Here is a 16,485-nt window from a genome sequence, read left to right as displayed (position 1 = left end):
CTTCTGGGTCCTTCCCGGAGGATGCCTACTAGTGGGCAAAGCAGGAACAGCAGGGGCCAAGGGAAGACTGGGTTCTACCCCTCCACCCCGGGTCCTGCAGAGTGGGGTGGGGAGACCCCTCTTTTACCACAGCTGGAAACCCAGAGACTCTCAGCCTGGAAGTCTGGGAGAGCACAAATAGCAACAAATATATTTCCAATTCAAGCCAATTAATGCTATGCAATGCTTTATAAATGTTAGGTTGCTTTTGTGTGTGTGTGTGAGAGAGAGACAGAGAGACACCACTACTCCATTAAATAAAAATTTCTTCCAACCTTCTGACACTGAAGAAGCTGAATTTCTTTTTAGAAAAAACCAGATACACTCCATGCATGGTGCTGGATTTTTCCTCTTTTCTATTATCTCTTTCTCCATTTAAGAGAAGGGAATACAAGTAAGAAGCTGAAGACGTAACAACAACAACAACAAAAGGTAAATAGCAATTTTAAAATGATTAAAAGAAATCTGTTCTTTAAAAATCATAAAGAAAAAAAACCTGTTCATTAAAATAAAGTTTTAAAATAACAGGAACCCAAATAAAAAGAAGTCTAGGTTCTGGGGTAGAGCAGCTGAAAAATAGGAAACTTCTGGAACACACCAGCCCGTTCCTTCCCAACCTACCAATATTTCCATAACATATTATTACAACAGGGAGGAATTTCACCTCCACAGCTGGTTGACATAGAACCTGCCATCAGGAGGATAATAAAGGTGATCTCTCATTCGCTTTCAGAGGACAAAATGCCAGCCAAAACCTGAAAAACCAGCCCTGTGGTCGCTGGCATCGAGGGCATTTCAGAATGTACGCACTTCAAATTTTTTTTTTTTTTTTTACCGTGAATGTGGCACAGAGATGAATAACAACCATAATGAAAATCAATATGAAAGCCGGCCAGGGCCCTAGGACACTGCTCAGACAGTTGCGGTCACCAGTTCTTCTCCACAGCATGCTGCCTGAGCCATGACGCCCCTGAAGGAAGAAGGCATTGCACGGACTGTAACTGACAGAGCTTTAAAATCACAAATACACAAGGGTAGAAGCAGGATCGGAAAGTCTGTGAGGGAAGGGAAAGAAAAGGAAGTGGCCAGGCTCTCAACTGTGCAGGAGTACAGCCATGTTCAGGTGGCCTTCGCAGTTAACGCTTCCTTTCGTGGACAAAGACGACCACCACTGACTGCCCAGACTGCCCGGTTAGGGCGTCTTCACACGTGTCTGTCACCATACTTTGCTTAATGAGAGGGCTGGATCTTTTCCTTAAAACTGAGAAGACACTTTGTGGTTCCCTCCTTTCCTCGGTTAAAAAAAAAAAAAAAAGTGGGTGGAGGGGGCACTTCCCACACAGTCTCACACAGGCCGGACCTGGCTGAAGAAAGAACCTCCAAACCCATGGACATCTTAATAGAACCCTTTAACGCTTAAGAGCAAGGAGATGGAGGTGGGGGCGGGTGTGTGTGTGTGAAGAAACTGGGTACCAAAGCCAAAAAGCAGAACAGAGTTGCTAGGACTGAGATCCACAGAAAGTGCAGTGCCCATAGCATGGGAAGCTTACAAAAAGAAAAATAAAAGGGAACTCCAGGAACCTTTGAAATTATGTCCAGGAGAAACACCCCCTCAGACACACTTCAGGGCACAAACCACAAGTCCAGGAGGCTCAGTGAACACAAGCAGGACAGATTTAAAACTACTTCACGGAGACAGACACTTCCACACTACAGAAAACCAAACGAAGAAAGGAAAGGGTCAGCCAAGGCCACCCTCAAATCCACACTCATGCAGGTAACCCTAATTAAGTGCAGTGGGCCACGAATAAATGAAAAAAGAAAGGTATGAAAGTGGGAGTGGGCCCTAATGGGAGCCAGGATGATTAAAGCACATTATATGTACTTTAAAATGTACACAGATGAAAAAGTTGTTGTAAGAGAGTAGGTTTTTTTTTTTTAAGAGAGTAGGTTTTTGTTGTTGTTTTTAATTAGCACATCTGAGAGCCTAAGAGAGAACTGACTCATGGAGGTAAGAATGACATACAACATCCCCTCAGAGGCCACATAAGCAAGAAGGGAGCAGAGTGAGGGATCCGCTGCTGAATGAGGCGGCAGTGGAACAGGGGACTGTGAGCAAAACATGATGATAGACATGTAGGAAAATGCCCTAACTAGCCAGGCAATGGTGCTGCAAGCCCACCACTTGGGAGGCAGAGGCAGGAGGATCCCTGTGAATCTGAATTGAGCCTGAGCTACAGAGTGAGTTCCCAGACAGCCAGAGCTACTCAGAACCCTCCTCCTTGCCTCTCTCTCACACACACAAAGAAAATGCCCCAATTAATACCATTGTCCTGTTATCCTGTATGTTCTATAAAAGCATAATAAAAAATTGTAAAAAAAAAAAAAAATAGAGTTCAGAGAAAGATCTACAGGCCTAGAATTCTGTACTGTGTGGAGCATCTTCAGGAGTGAAGGAGAAGCCAGGCACGGTGGCATACTCCCATAATCCCATCACTTGGGAGATGGAGGCAGGAGAAGTGGGCAGTATGGTGATCCTCTGGCTACCTGGAGTTGGCATTAAGGCCAGTCTGGGTCACATGAGACTCCGTGAAGGAGATGGCAGGTATGGTGGCACACACCTGCAACGCCAGCCCTCAGGGAGGTGGGTGTGGGTGGCCATCCTGCCGCTGCACGGTGAGACCCTGCTTGGGACAGAAAAACACTCACTTTCAGATAAGCAGAAATGGTCATCAGAAAAGACAAATGGAGACCAGAAGCAAATGAAATTTGAAAATTTCTTTTACTTTACACACAGGTTGGCAATGCAGCATCGAGGGGACCCAGCCACTGGTGTTCTGGCCCAGTCCCTCCTCCTAGGAGCACAGTTCTGAAGGTCCAAGGGAGCTGCAGAGGGAACCTGACAGAGGAGCAGGGCGCTTGCCGATTTGAATGAGATTAAAACGACAGTGTAGGTAGATAAGCCTTGAGAAACCGGGTGGCCTGTGTGACGACAGCAGAGAGTGGCTGGAAATTCCCAGACAGACTCATTAACACTGGACTGTGCAGGGTGTTTGATGAGAATGACAGAGGTAGGCTGAAACTAGGCGTGAAGTTGTTACTTTTCTTTAGAAATGGATATTCTTGGGATGATTATGGTGAGTGTGAGGCCAGCTAGGACTACATGGTGATTCCAGGTCAAGCTGGGCTACAGAGTGAGAACTTATCTCAGGAAAAACAACAAAACCAAACAGCCAGCCAACCAAAAAACAACAACAAAAAAGTTTAAAAAAGAAAAAAAGAGGCAAGAAAACAAAAACACTTTATCAAAAAGACATCAGAAAAAGGCTCTTGAGTTAGAAGAAACCTGCAATAAAAAGATCCTGACTCTCATTCCAACAGCGTGCACTTACCTTGTGACAAACAGAAACAACCGAGAGGGAAACCCCCAGCCAATCCGGTCCCATATTCGGGAGCAGTGAAGAGAGCTAAGCAGTGAAGACAGCTAAGTCAGGACTGGTCTTCTGCTCCACCCACGGTAGTGGGGCTTCCCAGCGACTCCCCAGGCAGGTGAGCCGGCAGTTCACGGGCTGGAACCGACCAGGCTCAGAGCAAGTGGGAGGGGCTCTATCTTTCAGACACCTATGTAAATAGACCAATTAAAATTCAATTCCTGCCCGGGGAGGGAAGAAGAAGAAGAAGAATGGATGGCCCCAGTACTTTTCCTGGGGAAAACCGGCATCCCGGCTTTGAAATGCCAAACCTTTATTCCGTGGGCAGGAGGAGGAGGAGGGAAACAAGGAAAACCTCTGCTGGAGGATACATCAGAAGTGAAAGCACAAAGCCTCCTCCCCGGGCCAAACCCGGTTAGCCAGCCCCAAGAGATCACTGCCTCTGCCTTTGAAGCTTCGGAAATCAGAGCAGAGGCAGGGGGATCAAAAGGTTCTAGGCTGACCTAGGGCGCATACTAAGAGGCAGTTCAAACAAAGCACCAATAGTACTGTCCTTCTGCCTCTCTCCCATGATGTGGCTTGGGGTAGCCTTGAACTCGAAATTCTCTAGCCTCAGCCACCAAAATGCTAGGATTATTGCTGCTGTGCATTGGGGAATGAAAGTTCTGGGTTGCTAAGTGAAGAAGGAGCAAGATAGACCTCTGACCTCTTGTATCTGGTCCATGAGCTGACCCAATTTTCAAAATTTCAGGCCGGGCTTCAGTACCGTGTCCACGGCTAACCCCCAGCCTCAGTACTTGTTTGACCCCCCTGATAAGCACATCATTCTTTGCTTTCTGTACCAGTGAGAACAAAATAATGGAACTTCACCCCTTTGTATGTTTAAGAGGAGAATTTAGACCAGAGCGTAAGGGCCAACACTGAGACAATCTCAAGCAACAGCATAAATAACAGGAGGGTAGGATTATTACCCATGAGATCAAATAAATACCAAGTCCTCACTGATACAAATCAATCACTGGATAAACAGAGGAGAGGGGGAAAGTGACAGTTCTTCCCCACAGAAGGATTCCAATGAATAAAGGCAGAGGGAATGAAAGAAATATGGAATCGCTTCTAGAATGCTCCAGCTGTCAGAGATGATGTCAACAGGCTTTAAAGTTAGTGAAAAGTGTGGTGAGAAACAAGGCCCTGCATATGGCCTCAACGTTACTCTCCAATGTTAGTGTGGAATGCAAACGGACAGACAGTGGACAGACAGTGCTCCTTCCAGTGGAGAAACATGGGGACGATAGCCAAGTCACCGCAGTTGCCTTAGCAGTAACAAACTATCAATATCATGTGAGCCCCGATGCAAAGTACTACAAAAGGCACATGCCAAAAAATGCCTAAGCCTCGACTTCGCCATGATAGAACACTGGCGTTCTTCTAAGTAATTGGCCACTTCCCTTAAAAACATCTAGCTCACTACTGTAGGATGTGGCTTCGTGGGAGAGGGTTTGGCAAGCACCCACGATAACCAAGGTTTAATCCTCAGTAGGGACAGAACAACAATCTGACACGGATGGACCGAACTGCCAGGCACAGGCAATACTTTAGGGCTGGCAGGATGGCACAGTGGGAGCTTGCTGAAAACCTGAACCTGAGTTTGATCTCAGGACCCAGGCAGGGAAAGGGGAGGACCAACTCCCTTCAGTGCGTCTGTGTTTATAAAAGGCACTGATGTTAGGAAAAGCTGGGTTGCAGGTGTGGGGGAAATTACTATTTTATGCATCTACAATGATTTCAAAATAAGTAAGAGCTGAAGCCGTTAGAAGTAGGATCTGAATATAGCTGGCCGAGAGCCACTCCAGTTTTTAAGTTCAGTCTTCAGTGTCAGTCGGGCTGAATTTGCAGTCACCTGGGAGACACACCTCTGGACAAACCTGGGATTTTTCCAGAGAAGTTCAGCTGAGGAGGAAAGATCTACCCTGAAAATGGGCTATACCAAACTGGGTGTGTTGGGAGTTGACCTAGTGCTATGTATTACAATGCTGATTCCTGTTCTCCCCCCAACCCCAAGATCTGGCTGCTGCCCAGAGGACTGCATCCTCACCTATACAGGGTCTGTCTTGTAAACTTTGCTCTACCTAATTTAAAGTTAACTGGTTAATAAAGTAAATAGAAGCTTGTAACTGAGCAGAAGACAGTAGACAGAGCTTAGGTTCCTGGGCAGGGGGTCAGAGAGGGACCAGGAGGGGTGAGGGGAAGCCAAAGGAAAAGAAGTCGCCATGGGGCAGTATGGACCATGGGCACGTGACCGTGAGGGCTGGCCTGATGGGACAGAAGCAGCCCAGGCAGGAACATTTATAGCAAGTAACTGGGGCTGTGTAGCTGGGGAAGGGCAAAACAGCTTACAGCTTACAGGGTTGATACCTGCCCAGTTACGGTGCCTTAAAACTTTTGTAAGACCAAAGGTCTGTCTCAATTATCTGGGAACTAGCTGAGGTAGAGAAGCCCACTAGAGTTTAATATCCTTCCACAACAGGGTGGGATTCAGGACTGATTTTAAAAAATGGAAAAAAAGGAGAAAGAGAAGAACAGGGGCATTCACTTCTGATTCCTGACTGTGTAGCATGAGCAGTCCACCTCCTGACGTTGCTGCAGCCACTGTCACAGCTGGAGCTAGAGCTAGAGCTACCATTACAGCTGCCTTCACTGCCACCTCCCCCACCAAGGTAAGCTGGATCCTCAAACTGTGAGCCAAAACAAGCTTTTCTTCCTTAAGCTGCTTAGGCAGGCATTTGGGTGACCTTGGAGGACAGGGAAGAATTAGGAAGCAGAGGATCCCAAAACCTGGTAACTATAGCTCTGGAGACAAAGCACACACATAAAATTCCAAGCACACAGAGTAAAACCCCAGCCGAACAGCTGGTGCTATAAGCAGCACCCAGTCAAGCTCCAGGCTGTTTTTATTCAAGTCAGGTGCTGTGCGTCCCAGGCTGTCCTCAAGTTTTCTCTGAAGCTGGGAATGCTCCTCAGCTTCTGATCCTCCGGCCTCCGACTCCTCAGGGCTGGGATTTAAGACACGACCATGCTCAGTTTGTATGATGCTTTGGATGAAACCCAGGCTCCATCACGCTAGGCAGCATCCTACCAAATGAGCTCTGCCCCCTGCCCAAAGCTTGTGACTTCTGAGGAGGAAACTATCTGTCCACCTGGTCCTGCTCGTCTGCCTCCATGGAGATGGCACTGCTGATGCTGCCAATGTGGCAACTCCGACATTTGGGTGCTTTTTTGTTTGAGGAAGGAGCTTGCTATGTTGTCAGGCTGGTCTTGAACTCCTGGGCCTGCCCAACAGATGCTCCCAGTTTAGACTCCCAAAGGAGCCGGGATAATAGGAATGCAGTGCAGCACCCAGCGTCCCTGGCCTAGCTTTAAAAATGGTTTATTTATGGTTATTTAAATATATCTGCCAAGTAGATATATTTAAGTTCAACTTTTCAAGGACTGCGTTACCAAATATTTTGTGTGTGTGTGTGTGTGTGTGTGTGTGTGTGTGTGTGTGTGTGTGTGTTTGTGCCCCTGGAAGCCATTTTTGATCTGTCCTTCTCCTTTCCCAGCCTCATATCTGCTCTCAACTTGTCAACGTAATTTATCTGAAGTGTTTTGTCCTGTCAGCACCAACTTGGTTCAGGATCTTGACCATTGTCTTCCCAGGTTAGAGCAGCCAACTGAGCTTCCTGACCTCAAGGCTCTGCCAGTGCCAAGACATTCACCTACAAAGTCCAGCAGATGACACTTGGTGTCTCCACACGGTGAAGACATGAGGTGACCAAACAGCAGCGGATGGTCCTGGCTCCACCTGTTCCAGGAGTGAGCCTGTTCAGAGTAGCTCACTGTGCCCAGCCTACCCCACTCACCTCTCTGTGCTAGTTTTTTAAAAAACTATCTGTCTGTCTGTCTGTCTGTCTATCATGTATACAGTGTTCTGTCTGCATGTAGACCAGCAGGCCAGATGAAGACACCAGACTCACTATATATGGTTATGAGCCACCATGTGGATACTGGGAGTAGAACTCAGGATCTCTGGAAGAGCAACTGGTACTCTTAATCTCTGAGCCATCTCTCCAGCCCCATTCAAACTACTTTTGAGTACCTTTCTTAACATGGGGGAAAAAAAAAAAAAAAACAAAAAACATAAACATCGAATACAACTGTTTTTATTATATAAAACATAACAGATACTTTAATGTTTATCTGTGTATCTTAAACATGGAAAATCCAAACAGGCAAATCTAGGTTGGTACAGATCTCTCCTTCTTTCTTTCTCTTTTTTTTTTTAAAGACAGGGGCTTACTATGTAACCATGGCTGGCCTAGAATTTGTTATGTAGACTAGGCTAGCCTTCAACTCACAGAGAGATCCACCTGCCTCTGCCTTCTCAGGAGTGCTGGGATTAAAAGCATATGCCACTATACCAGTCCAAAATTCACATTTCTAATGTCTAATGGCACAGCGGTAGAACACTTGCTACTAGGTTTCAAGACTGTAAGTTCAAACCCCAGGCCTGAAACAAGCAAGACTGTCACCCTTCTGAACTTTAACCTATGTGACCTCCTTAACGAGCCTGTTCCCTCTCCTACCAGCCCGTCTCTTTAACTACCTTTGCCCCTAGTGCCCTCTCCCGAGGGTGGGCCAGGCTTTCCGCCCACACTGGTCAGCACTGACCTCCACGCCTCCTACCTCTGCTTTAGCCGAAGTTTCACGCCTCCTGACCATGTTGCTTTCCGATGCTGGGGACCGCAGTTGAGCAGCTCTGAGCTGAGGGAGTTAGAGGCACCAGGATCCGCATGGCCCGGCTCTGCACAAGCATCTCTGTTAAAAAACAAGAAGACAAACGGCTGAGTGTGACGGGCTTCACAGCCGGGAGCACAAACGAACCTCACTGGGAGATACACAAACACGAACTGGGGCCAGCCAAACAGCTGAGCTGAGGTAGGAGCCAGTCTGCATCCCCAAGCTCTTTGTCCTAAAGAGCAACCCTTCACAGGGCTCCTACCCCGCCTGCCTATGTTTCTGTGGCTAACTGGGTATGTTTCTCGGAAAGATGCATTAGTCAGTTCTTAGGTTTTACAGTCCTGGGACTTTGGGTATCGTTCAGATGTGAAACACCCGGCATGCTCAGGGCCCCAGAGCTGCGGTCCTCGGGGTTGAACCCAGGGCTCTGTGCATGCTGGACAAAAGCTCTACCACTGAGCCACGCCTCAGCAGCATTAACTGTTAGGACAGACAACTGAACTCCCTGACTCAAACTGTCACACTGTTTTCCTGAAGCCAAGTCGTGGCTTCGGGTCTCAGCTTCCACGTGAGGGCTGTAATCTCCTAGGGTGACAGCCCCTGCCCTGCCCAGTGGGTGGCGGCTCAGGAGGAACACACCTCAATTCTTGGGCTTCAACTGGTTTCACGCTGTGTAGACTGTACCATGTTGGAAGGCAAGCCTTTTGTGTACCCGTTCCAATGCAGCCTCCCACGGCAGGCCCGAACACCATCCCCGTAACTCCCGTCTTCCCTGCTCCCAGAGGGTCAGAGAAACCTTTTAAGACCCACACTGCCAACAGCTTCTGCATTGGAAAAGGGCATGTTTCTCCTCGGGAGAAGTTCAGGTCTAGAATTTCCAAACACCCTTGATGTTGCCTCTTTATCACACTGGCCCTGCCACGAGCTCTGAAGAGGTTTTAAGTTCTTACTTTATATTATTATGGTGTATAAATATGAGTATGGGTGTCATGGTGTACCCATGGTCAAAGGACAACTCTGGCAAGTCAGGTCTCTCCTTTGACCTGGCTGCCGCAGCCTCTCATTTCTACTGTGCTGTGTGTTCCGGGGTACCTAGCTGAGGGGACTCTCCTGTCCCATCTCCCATCTCTCCACATGCACCCCTGCATCTGGCCTTTTACATGGATTCCTGGGACCAGACTCGAGTTGTCAGGCCTGTGCAGTAAACTCTCTCACCCACAGGGCCACTTCACCAACCACCCCATCCTGACCCCTGAGTGGGTTTGTCATCCTCCTGATGGTATTAGCAGTCTGTCTTCAAGGGTTTTTTTTTCTAAGCCTCCAAGCAAGCAAGATCCAACTGCTGGAGAGTCTCGGTGAGGCTGCTCCGCCTCTGCAGATGCCTTGGCCAAAAGGGCGGATTACCAAGCAGCAGCTGTCAAGATTAAGCCTGTCCATCTGGCCTCCTATTTCTTAGAACACAGGACGAAGTCAAAGAATGTTCTTTCCCAAACCCTGAGACAAATAAGAAGAGCCTTTTTTAACCCAAGGGTACTGGGAGGTACTCAAGGGCTCTGCTGGGGTTTTCTATTGTTTCTCTTTACCTTAGCCGTGGCCTGGGTGGGTTCTGAAGGTGTCTCCCAAGGACTCACGGCCTCTCAGAGGCTGGACATTTAAGAGGTGGTATCACATGGGGGGAGGGGGCCGGGAGCATTCATAATCCTGCCCTTGGAAAAGCGGACTGTTGGGCAGTTATACAGATGAACTTGGCCCCTGAATCATTATCTACCTTCCTGTTTTGCACAGTAGCCTTTTGCTCCCGATCAGTGCTCCCAGCAGTGATACAATCTATCCGGGACTCTCGCTAGAGACCAAATCAAGAATCCTGCCCAACTTGGGACTTTGGGCCTCCAGAACTGTGGGCTTGATAAAACTCTTTTCTTTAGCAAGCTAGCCTGCCTTAAATAGTCTGTAAATGGAAAACAGGATCCCATACTTAGTTACATCTATGCGGCCCCATCAACGGACTTCTAAAGTTTAAGTTTAACGGACTTCAAGTTTAAGGCTTGGTTAAGGTTATGTCACTTATGACACTGATGGCACTGGTAAAAACACACAGTAAAAACACTAGGCCTCGGGCTCCTCAGCTGTAGGAAAGGCAGAACGAGGGACTGCGCACAAGAGCTAAAAACACAGCTCTGGAGGATGAGTCCTGACCAGCTGGGTACCGTCGCCCTCCCTGCACGTCTGCTCTTGTGTCTGTAAACTGGCCCAAAGAAGCCACTCTCTGCACAGGGCTGTTGAGCTACCTCTGGGGCACATGAGGGCACACTGAACACTCAGCAGATTAGCCGTGATTATTAGACCTGTCTCGTGGAGTCGTTCTAAAAGTCGTTCCAGAAAACGTGTGTCAACTGCTTGGCATGCTGCCCACACATAGTATGTGCTTAATAGCCCTATTATTTTCCTTTCTGTCTTCATATAATATCTTCATTTTAGAGCCTCTTTCAGTAATCACACAAAGTAGTTGCAACTAGTTTATATGACGAGGACAGGAGAATTTATACTGTGGGAGTTCACAGGCTAAAACCTTTTATACAATCCAGGCACCGCTCACTTCCAGGTCCCACTCAGCTCCAGCAGCTCCAGCAGCAGACATTTGGCTTAAGCTGAGGTGCAAAGGACACTCAAAGGAGCCTCCCCATTCAACACCCTAACGCAAAGATTTTATGAATGCAGGAAGCACGCTCGGACAGCCATCAAGACGGAGAAGAGCTTGCTGCCAGGCTCGATGACCTGAGTCCCAGTTCCAGGACACACATGATAGGAGGGCTTTGACTCCTGCAGACTGTCCTGTGTTCTCCCCTCACAGTTAAATGCAGTTTCAAAAAAGCAAAGTTAAAAAACAAAACAAAACAAAACAAAAACCAAAAATACTGGCAGCACCCACTCAACTGCACAGAGCTGGACTCCTTTCCAGCCCCCTCCCGCCAGACCTTACTAATGGAGAAGACCCCCACAGGCTGGCCTTTCAGAAAGCCTTTGTGGTAGTTAATAACTTCCTCGTTTTTTTACTTAAACCACAATTGTTGGCTGTGTCCTTTCTGTACAGTGGCCGAAGCTCTCAAGCTCAGTTCTTTTTCTTTTTCCATTTCCCATGGTGGACACACCTCAAGACGGCGAGCCACAGGCTGTGGGCATCACAGGCTATGGCTGGGCAGGAGGAATAGGCCAGTGGGAGAAAGACGCAAGCACAAGGCCCCTGCAATCACCGAATCCCTTCAGGATTTTTAATGGGCAGGGGCCACGCACGGAACGTGAATTTGTGTGTTCTGACAAAGAGGAACGCCACAGTGACCCTAGATGGAAGACAGCTCTAGGATGAAGCTGGGGAGATCTATCAGCTCAGCACCTCGGAATTACCTTCTTTTCTTTCTCGTGCTTATCTATACACTGAACCACTTACGGGCAGAGTGGGCCTCTGTCTGGACACTGAACGCATGCTGTCTCCAGAATGCCGGGTCCCCACCCAGTGCAGACTGCTCTGACAACAGTAATTGTCAGTCTGCAGGCGCTTTGATCTCACCCAGCAAGTCCTCAGGCAGGCTGTCCAAATGTTTCCCGCAAAAGGACGTGCATGCTTTCCCATGTGTTGTGAGTTATTGGCAAAACCCCTTATGAAAGAGACAATGAGGGGACTTATTTTTTTCTCGTCAGACCCATTTTCCAGAACACACTGAGACACAGAAGTTGTGCGTCTTGGCTCAGACCACACACAGAATTACATTCACTTGGACTGAGATCCCAGACAGCTGCTCACTCTCCTTTTTTCCGATTCAGCAGTTTTGAAAACTTTGCTTATGCCACAAGCGTTTTAGGCCTTGGGCTTACTAACCTAGATGAGAAAATGGTGATAACAGGTCCACTGATTTAGGGTTACCAGATGGAATTACTTTTATTTAAATATCCTGTAGGAGCCCCTGGAATCAGCAAAACAGCTTCAAGAGAAAACACGGAAATAAACCACACGGCTGTCCAGCCTCACGGGGCATGTCCCCCACTGGCTGGCAGTATTCCTTTCTTCCTCAGGCTTCAGGGTGGATATCACTTCCTGCAGGATACTTTTCCCAACCCAGCAGGAGTGAAGCAGCCCCCCCCCACCTCCCTGCACAGAGCTGCACACAGGCTCTAAATGAGCACCTGCCTGCCTTTGTAGGCCTCTCTTTTACTGCTCAATCAAGACAAGCAGCCCCTTGTGAAGCCTCACATAGTCAACCAGTATCTGCTGGGTGAATTGGCGCGCTGCTAAATCAGTGTTCCGAAGATCTGTGGCCCGGCTCAGGCGTTAATATGTGGCAACACCGTTGAGGTACTTCTGGGGGCTGTTTTTATGTTGTCTCTGTCTATTCTCTGGTCTCAGTATCACAACCACGGGTGCTGAACTAGGAATTCAGCCAACCTGAGGAGCGTGAGCTAGACTAACAATGATTGTGGTCAACAGCTACGGTGAGGCGTTGCAACATCTTTCTTCCTCATGCTTAAAGAGACAAGAAATCCAGGTCGGCCACCCACCTCCCCACCCCCACCCCCACCCCGCTTCCTAGGATGGGCACATTCTGCCCTTTATATTCCCAACTCCTGAACACATGATGGCTGCTTTACTGTGTGGTGTTTTAATAGTGTCCATTACCTACTTTCTGGACTGAGTTTCAGCCAAGATGAAGCCCCAGATCGTTCTGTTCCTGTGGCTCATCTGAATGCTGTAAAAACTACAGAAGGATGGTGGAAGCTAAAGTAGGAGACACAGGGACCTGAGCCTATTAAAGCGGCCTCCCCAGGCCCTCTGAGTTCCTGGCCTACACTGAGTTTGAGTTTTCTATTTTGTCCTTAAATGGGAAGAACCCTGGATATAGACCGTTACGGCCCAGGGAAAGGCTGCATTCACCTCCTGAGACCAGCCACTTCTTTCCCATCCGTTGCTGTTCTCTCTAATCCGGTGTCTACACAGCAGCCAACACAAGCTGTAAAAGGAGTGCTCAGTGTCACCTCCTGATTCGTATTGCACTGTGAGAAAGCATTCCTCAACTCGGACCCAAGAAACCAACTTGGCTGACTCCTGGCTGCCCTTCAACCTTTCTAACCTCATAGAGCCCTGACCTCATCTAGATCTCAGAAGCGTCCTCAAATCTGCACCACGCTCTTTACCACATTTTCCATCCACTTGGAACATTCTTTCCATTTCTTGCCTCACTATTCCTTAGTCTTCAGGTTCCAGGTCAAACATCGCCCTTCACGGGCTGCCTTATCTGATGTAAATATTCTCCTTCTTTCCCAAATGAGGCTCTGTGCCTTAAACTCTCCAAGGTGTGGGCTGTTCATAGCACGTCAGGAAAGGCAGGCCCTTCCTTTCTTCTTGTCACTTTCTACTTAGGCTGTGAGCAGTAGCTTTTGATGCTGGCTTTCTTGAGAGAGCAGGGGCATTTCAGGAAACTAGCCAACACCTTTGCCACATGGCTGGCATGCCTTGTTGCAATTTTGTTGTCTGTTTGGAAGCAACCAGAAGGCCTTTAGTAATTAAGTGGGCAGCGTACGTGTGTATAGGGCTAAGTCTGTCCTCAGCTCCCAGAGGACTTCCTTTGGGTTTATACTGGGTGTATATGCATACTGGTTTGCATACTGGTTTCTTGAGAGTTTGCCTGCCTTGCTAAAAGCCACATTCTTGGTGTTTCAAGTTACATTTTTACCTTTTCCTTCTGCTCCATGTCTTCCACATTTCTCTGGCTGACCTTTGCCCTTTGTCCTGGGCTACCAAGTTCTTAAGTCCTTGCAGTTGCCTCCCCCAGTACTCCCTTCCTTCCCCTCTCTGACGGTCGGGGAGGCTGACAAGGCCTGGACTCTTCGGTGTCTGAAGGATGTTTTAAGAACTCTGGCCTTCACATACTTGTTCTTAAACATAGCTACTCTTCAGTTTCTGGCTGCTGACCATGTGACCATGGGTCAAAGGTTCCCCAGACATTCTCAGTGCACTGCCCTTCCTCCAAAGGCCTCCTTGCTCTTGTTACTGACCCTTGGCTACTTATCTATTTGAGGCTTAAACTTCCGGGTCACTGTCTCTTCATTACTCTCCTTTTTTGCTTTTCTAATCATTCCTTGCGATCAGTCTGCATTGCCTCTGACTGTATGCTGGCCGTAGCCTGTCTGGTACTTTTAATCACAGGCGTGGCCCTGACTTGCTCTTAAAGACTCCCTGTCTTTCTGCTCACCCACCCTGTTCCCATGGTTGGTTAGTGACAGGAGGCCACGTGTGACCCCTCAGCCTTGGCTTGATGGCGTCTGCACATCTCAGGCCCATGCCGCTTGCACCTGCTCTGGTTTCTTGCTTTCTCTTTCTGCCCTGAAAACATTTTAAATGGACCCTGCCCAGAATCTTTAGCATTAGCACTTTCATAGTCTTTCTAAATCAATAAGCTTTTCCACTTCTAGATGTCAGTCCTGTAAAAAGATGGGAAGGAGATAAGCGGGTGGGGGTAGAGATGACTAGCTTAATCTTTTAGCCTCCTAAAAGCATTAATCTGCTTCAATCTTCCTTTTTTGAAGTTCTTATTTATTGCTTGTATGTGTGCACACATGTGTGCTGTGTGTGGGTGTGTGTTGATCTCAAAGGGCAACTGTGGGCATCCATTATCTCCTACCATGTGGGTCCTGGGATTTGAACTCAGGTCATCAAGCTTGGCAACAGCTTTACCCACTGAGCCATCCCTCCAGCCCTTGACTTCAGTCTCTCTACTCAGCAAGCCATCTGGCACACCAAGCCCTGAACAGCGGCTTAAACAACTGAGGGCCCCTACTCAAGGGCTTCCAATTAAATTGGTGAGACTTCTGCTAGGGTTTGCAACCTCTGGCGTCAAATGCTTTAGAGCCTTGGGCTTGAACCAACCCTGAGAAGTGTCAGGGTCTCACAGGTGCCTGGCCAATAGGGGTTCCAGGGCCAATCTGACGCCACCACCTAGTAGGTCTGCAACCTTGGGCTAGACATTTCACTTTGTGCGTATCTCTCCTCCTGTACAAAATAAACTGAACTGTAGTTATAAATAGACTGGTATGTGTAAAGTACTGTAAATAATGCCCGACAATAAATGTCAGCTTCTTCAGACTGCCGTGTATCATGGACATGGTGTGTCAGCTTCCTGTTACTACGTCTGAGGTAATCAATCTCTTTTTTCAAAGGCTTTATTTTGGCTCACAGTTTTAGACTGTCATTGCTTGGCTCTGTTGTCTGAGTCTACTGGAGCAAGCCATGGCAGGAGCATGTGGCAGTGTAAAATACCTCAGCTTAAGGGTAGGAAGGAAGAGTAAGAAAAAGAGGAAACAGCTGTATCCTTCAAGGGTATAACCCCAGAGGACTGCAGACCTCTGACTGCACATCACTTCTTCAGGCTTCACCAACCTCCTACAGCATCCCATCGGAAACACTGACTTTAGAAGCTCCAATGACCACTGGGAATACTTGGAGATGAAGCAGGTTTTCTGGGAAACTAGATCATTAGGAGAAGGTGAATGCCTCCTGAGAAAATTCACTGGAGGTCTTCCTTCTCCAACCTTCATTCTCCAACAGTCACTGGCAACACTCACATCTCTGCAGCAAGCTGTAAAGCATTACAGTAATATGAGGCACAGCTCAGGAAGCACATTCCCAAAACTTCTATTGGGCCCTCAGAAATCCTAAAAGACACATACAGTTACTTAGGAATTACTTATCCCTAGTTAAGAACATTACAGAGGGGTAGGTATCTGCTCAAGATCACAACTTGTTAGCTCTATTGCTGGCACAGTAGTGTCCTTAGACAGAGCTAAGAACAATTTTCAAGTATTTAGTCTCTGAATCTCTTTTAGCCTAGACTGCCTTTGAACAAACACTATGCCCCTAAAGGTTCTATGAAAAGGCAAGCATTTAATACCCAAAGCTTCTCTATAGGGAATTCTTAAGGAGGAAAAAAGGGAATGTTACTGAAATTCAAATGAGACTCCTCTTTCCCAAGGCCAACTGTTCCTACACCTGGAACAATAGAACCAGCATCAGAAGGGCTCCCTCATTCCTACCCACAATACCCAGGTTGCATTCCTGCCTTTAGAATACTTCCTAACACTATGCACACTGCTGAAAATAATCCAACACATCTTAAGATGGGTGGTTCATTCTGAGGCCAGGAGCCTCTTCTATACCCAACCCAACCATCCATTCGACTAATAGTCCCTA

General features: G+C 47.7%; 1 protein-coding gene across 5 annotated transcripts in view; it reads right to left on the bottom strand.

The window, feature by feature from the left end:
- The window catches only part of Shroom3 (shroom family member 3), a 276,701-nt gene that overhangs the window by 36,996 nt on the left and 223,220 nt on the right, over positions 1-16,485 (bottom strand). For all 5 annotated transcript variants that reach the window (XM_060380955.1, XM_060380954.1, XM_060380956.1 and 2 more), the window contains one exon: positions 8,196-8,327. In XM_060380955.1, the coding sequence (XP_060236938.1) occupies positions 8,196-8,327 (132 nt within the window). The remainder of the gene's footprint in view (positions 1-8,195; positions 8,328-16,485) is intronic.

Source organism: Meriones unguiculatus, chromosome 3 (assembly GCF_030254825.1).
Source record: "Meriones unguiculatus strain TT.TT164.6M chromosome 3, Bangor_MerUng_6.1, whole genome shotgun sequence".
NCBI classification, from domain to species: Eukaryota; Metazoa; Chordata; class Mammalia; order Rodentia; family Muridae; genus Meriones; species Meriones unguiculatus.
This window is presented reverse-complemented; position numbering and strand designations above follow the sequence as displayed.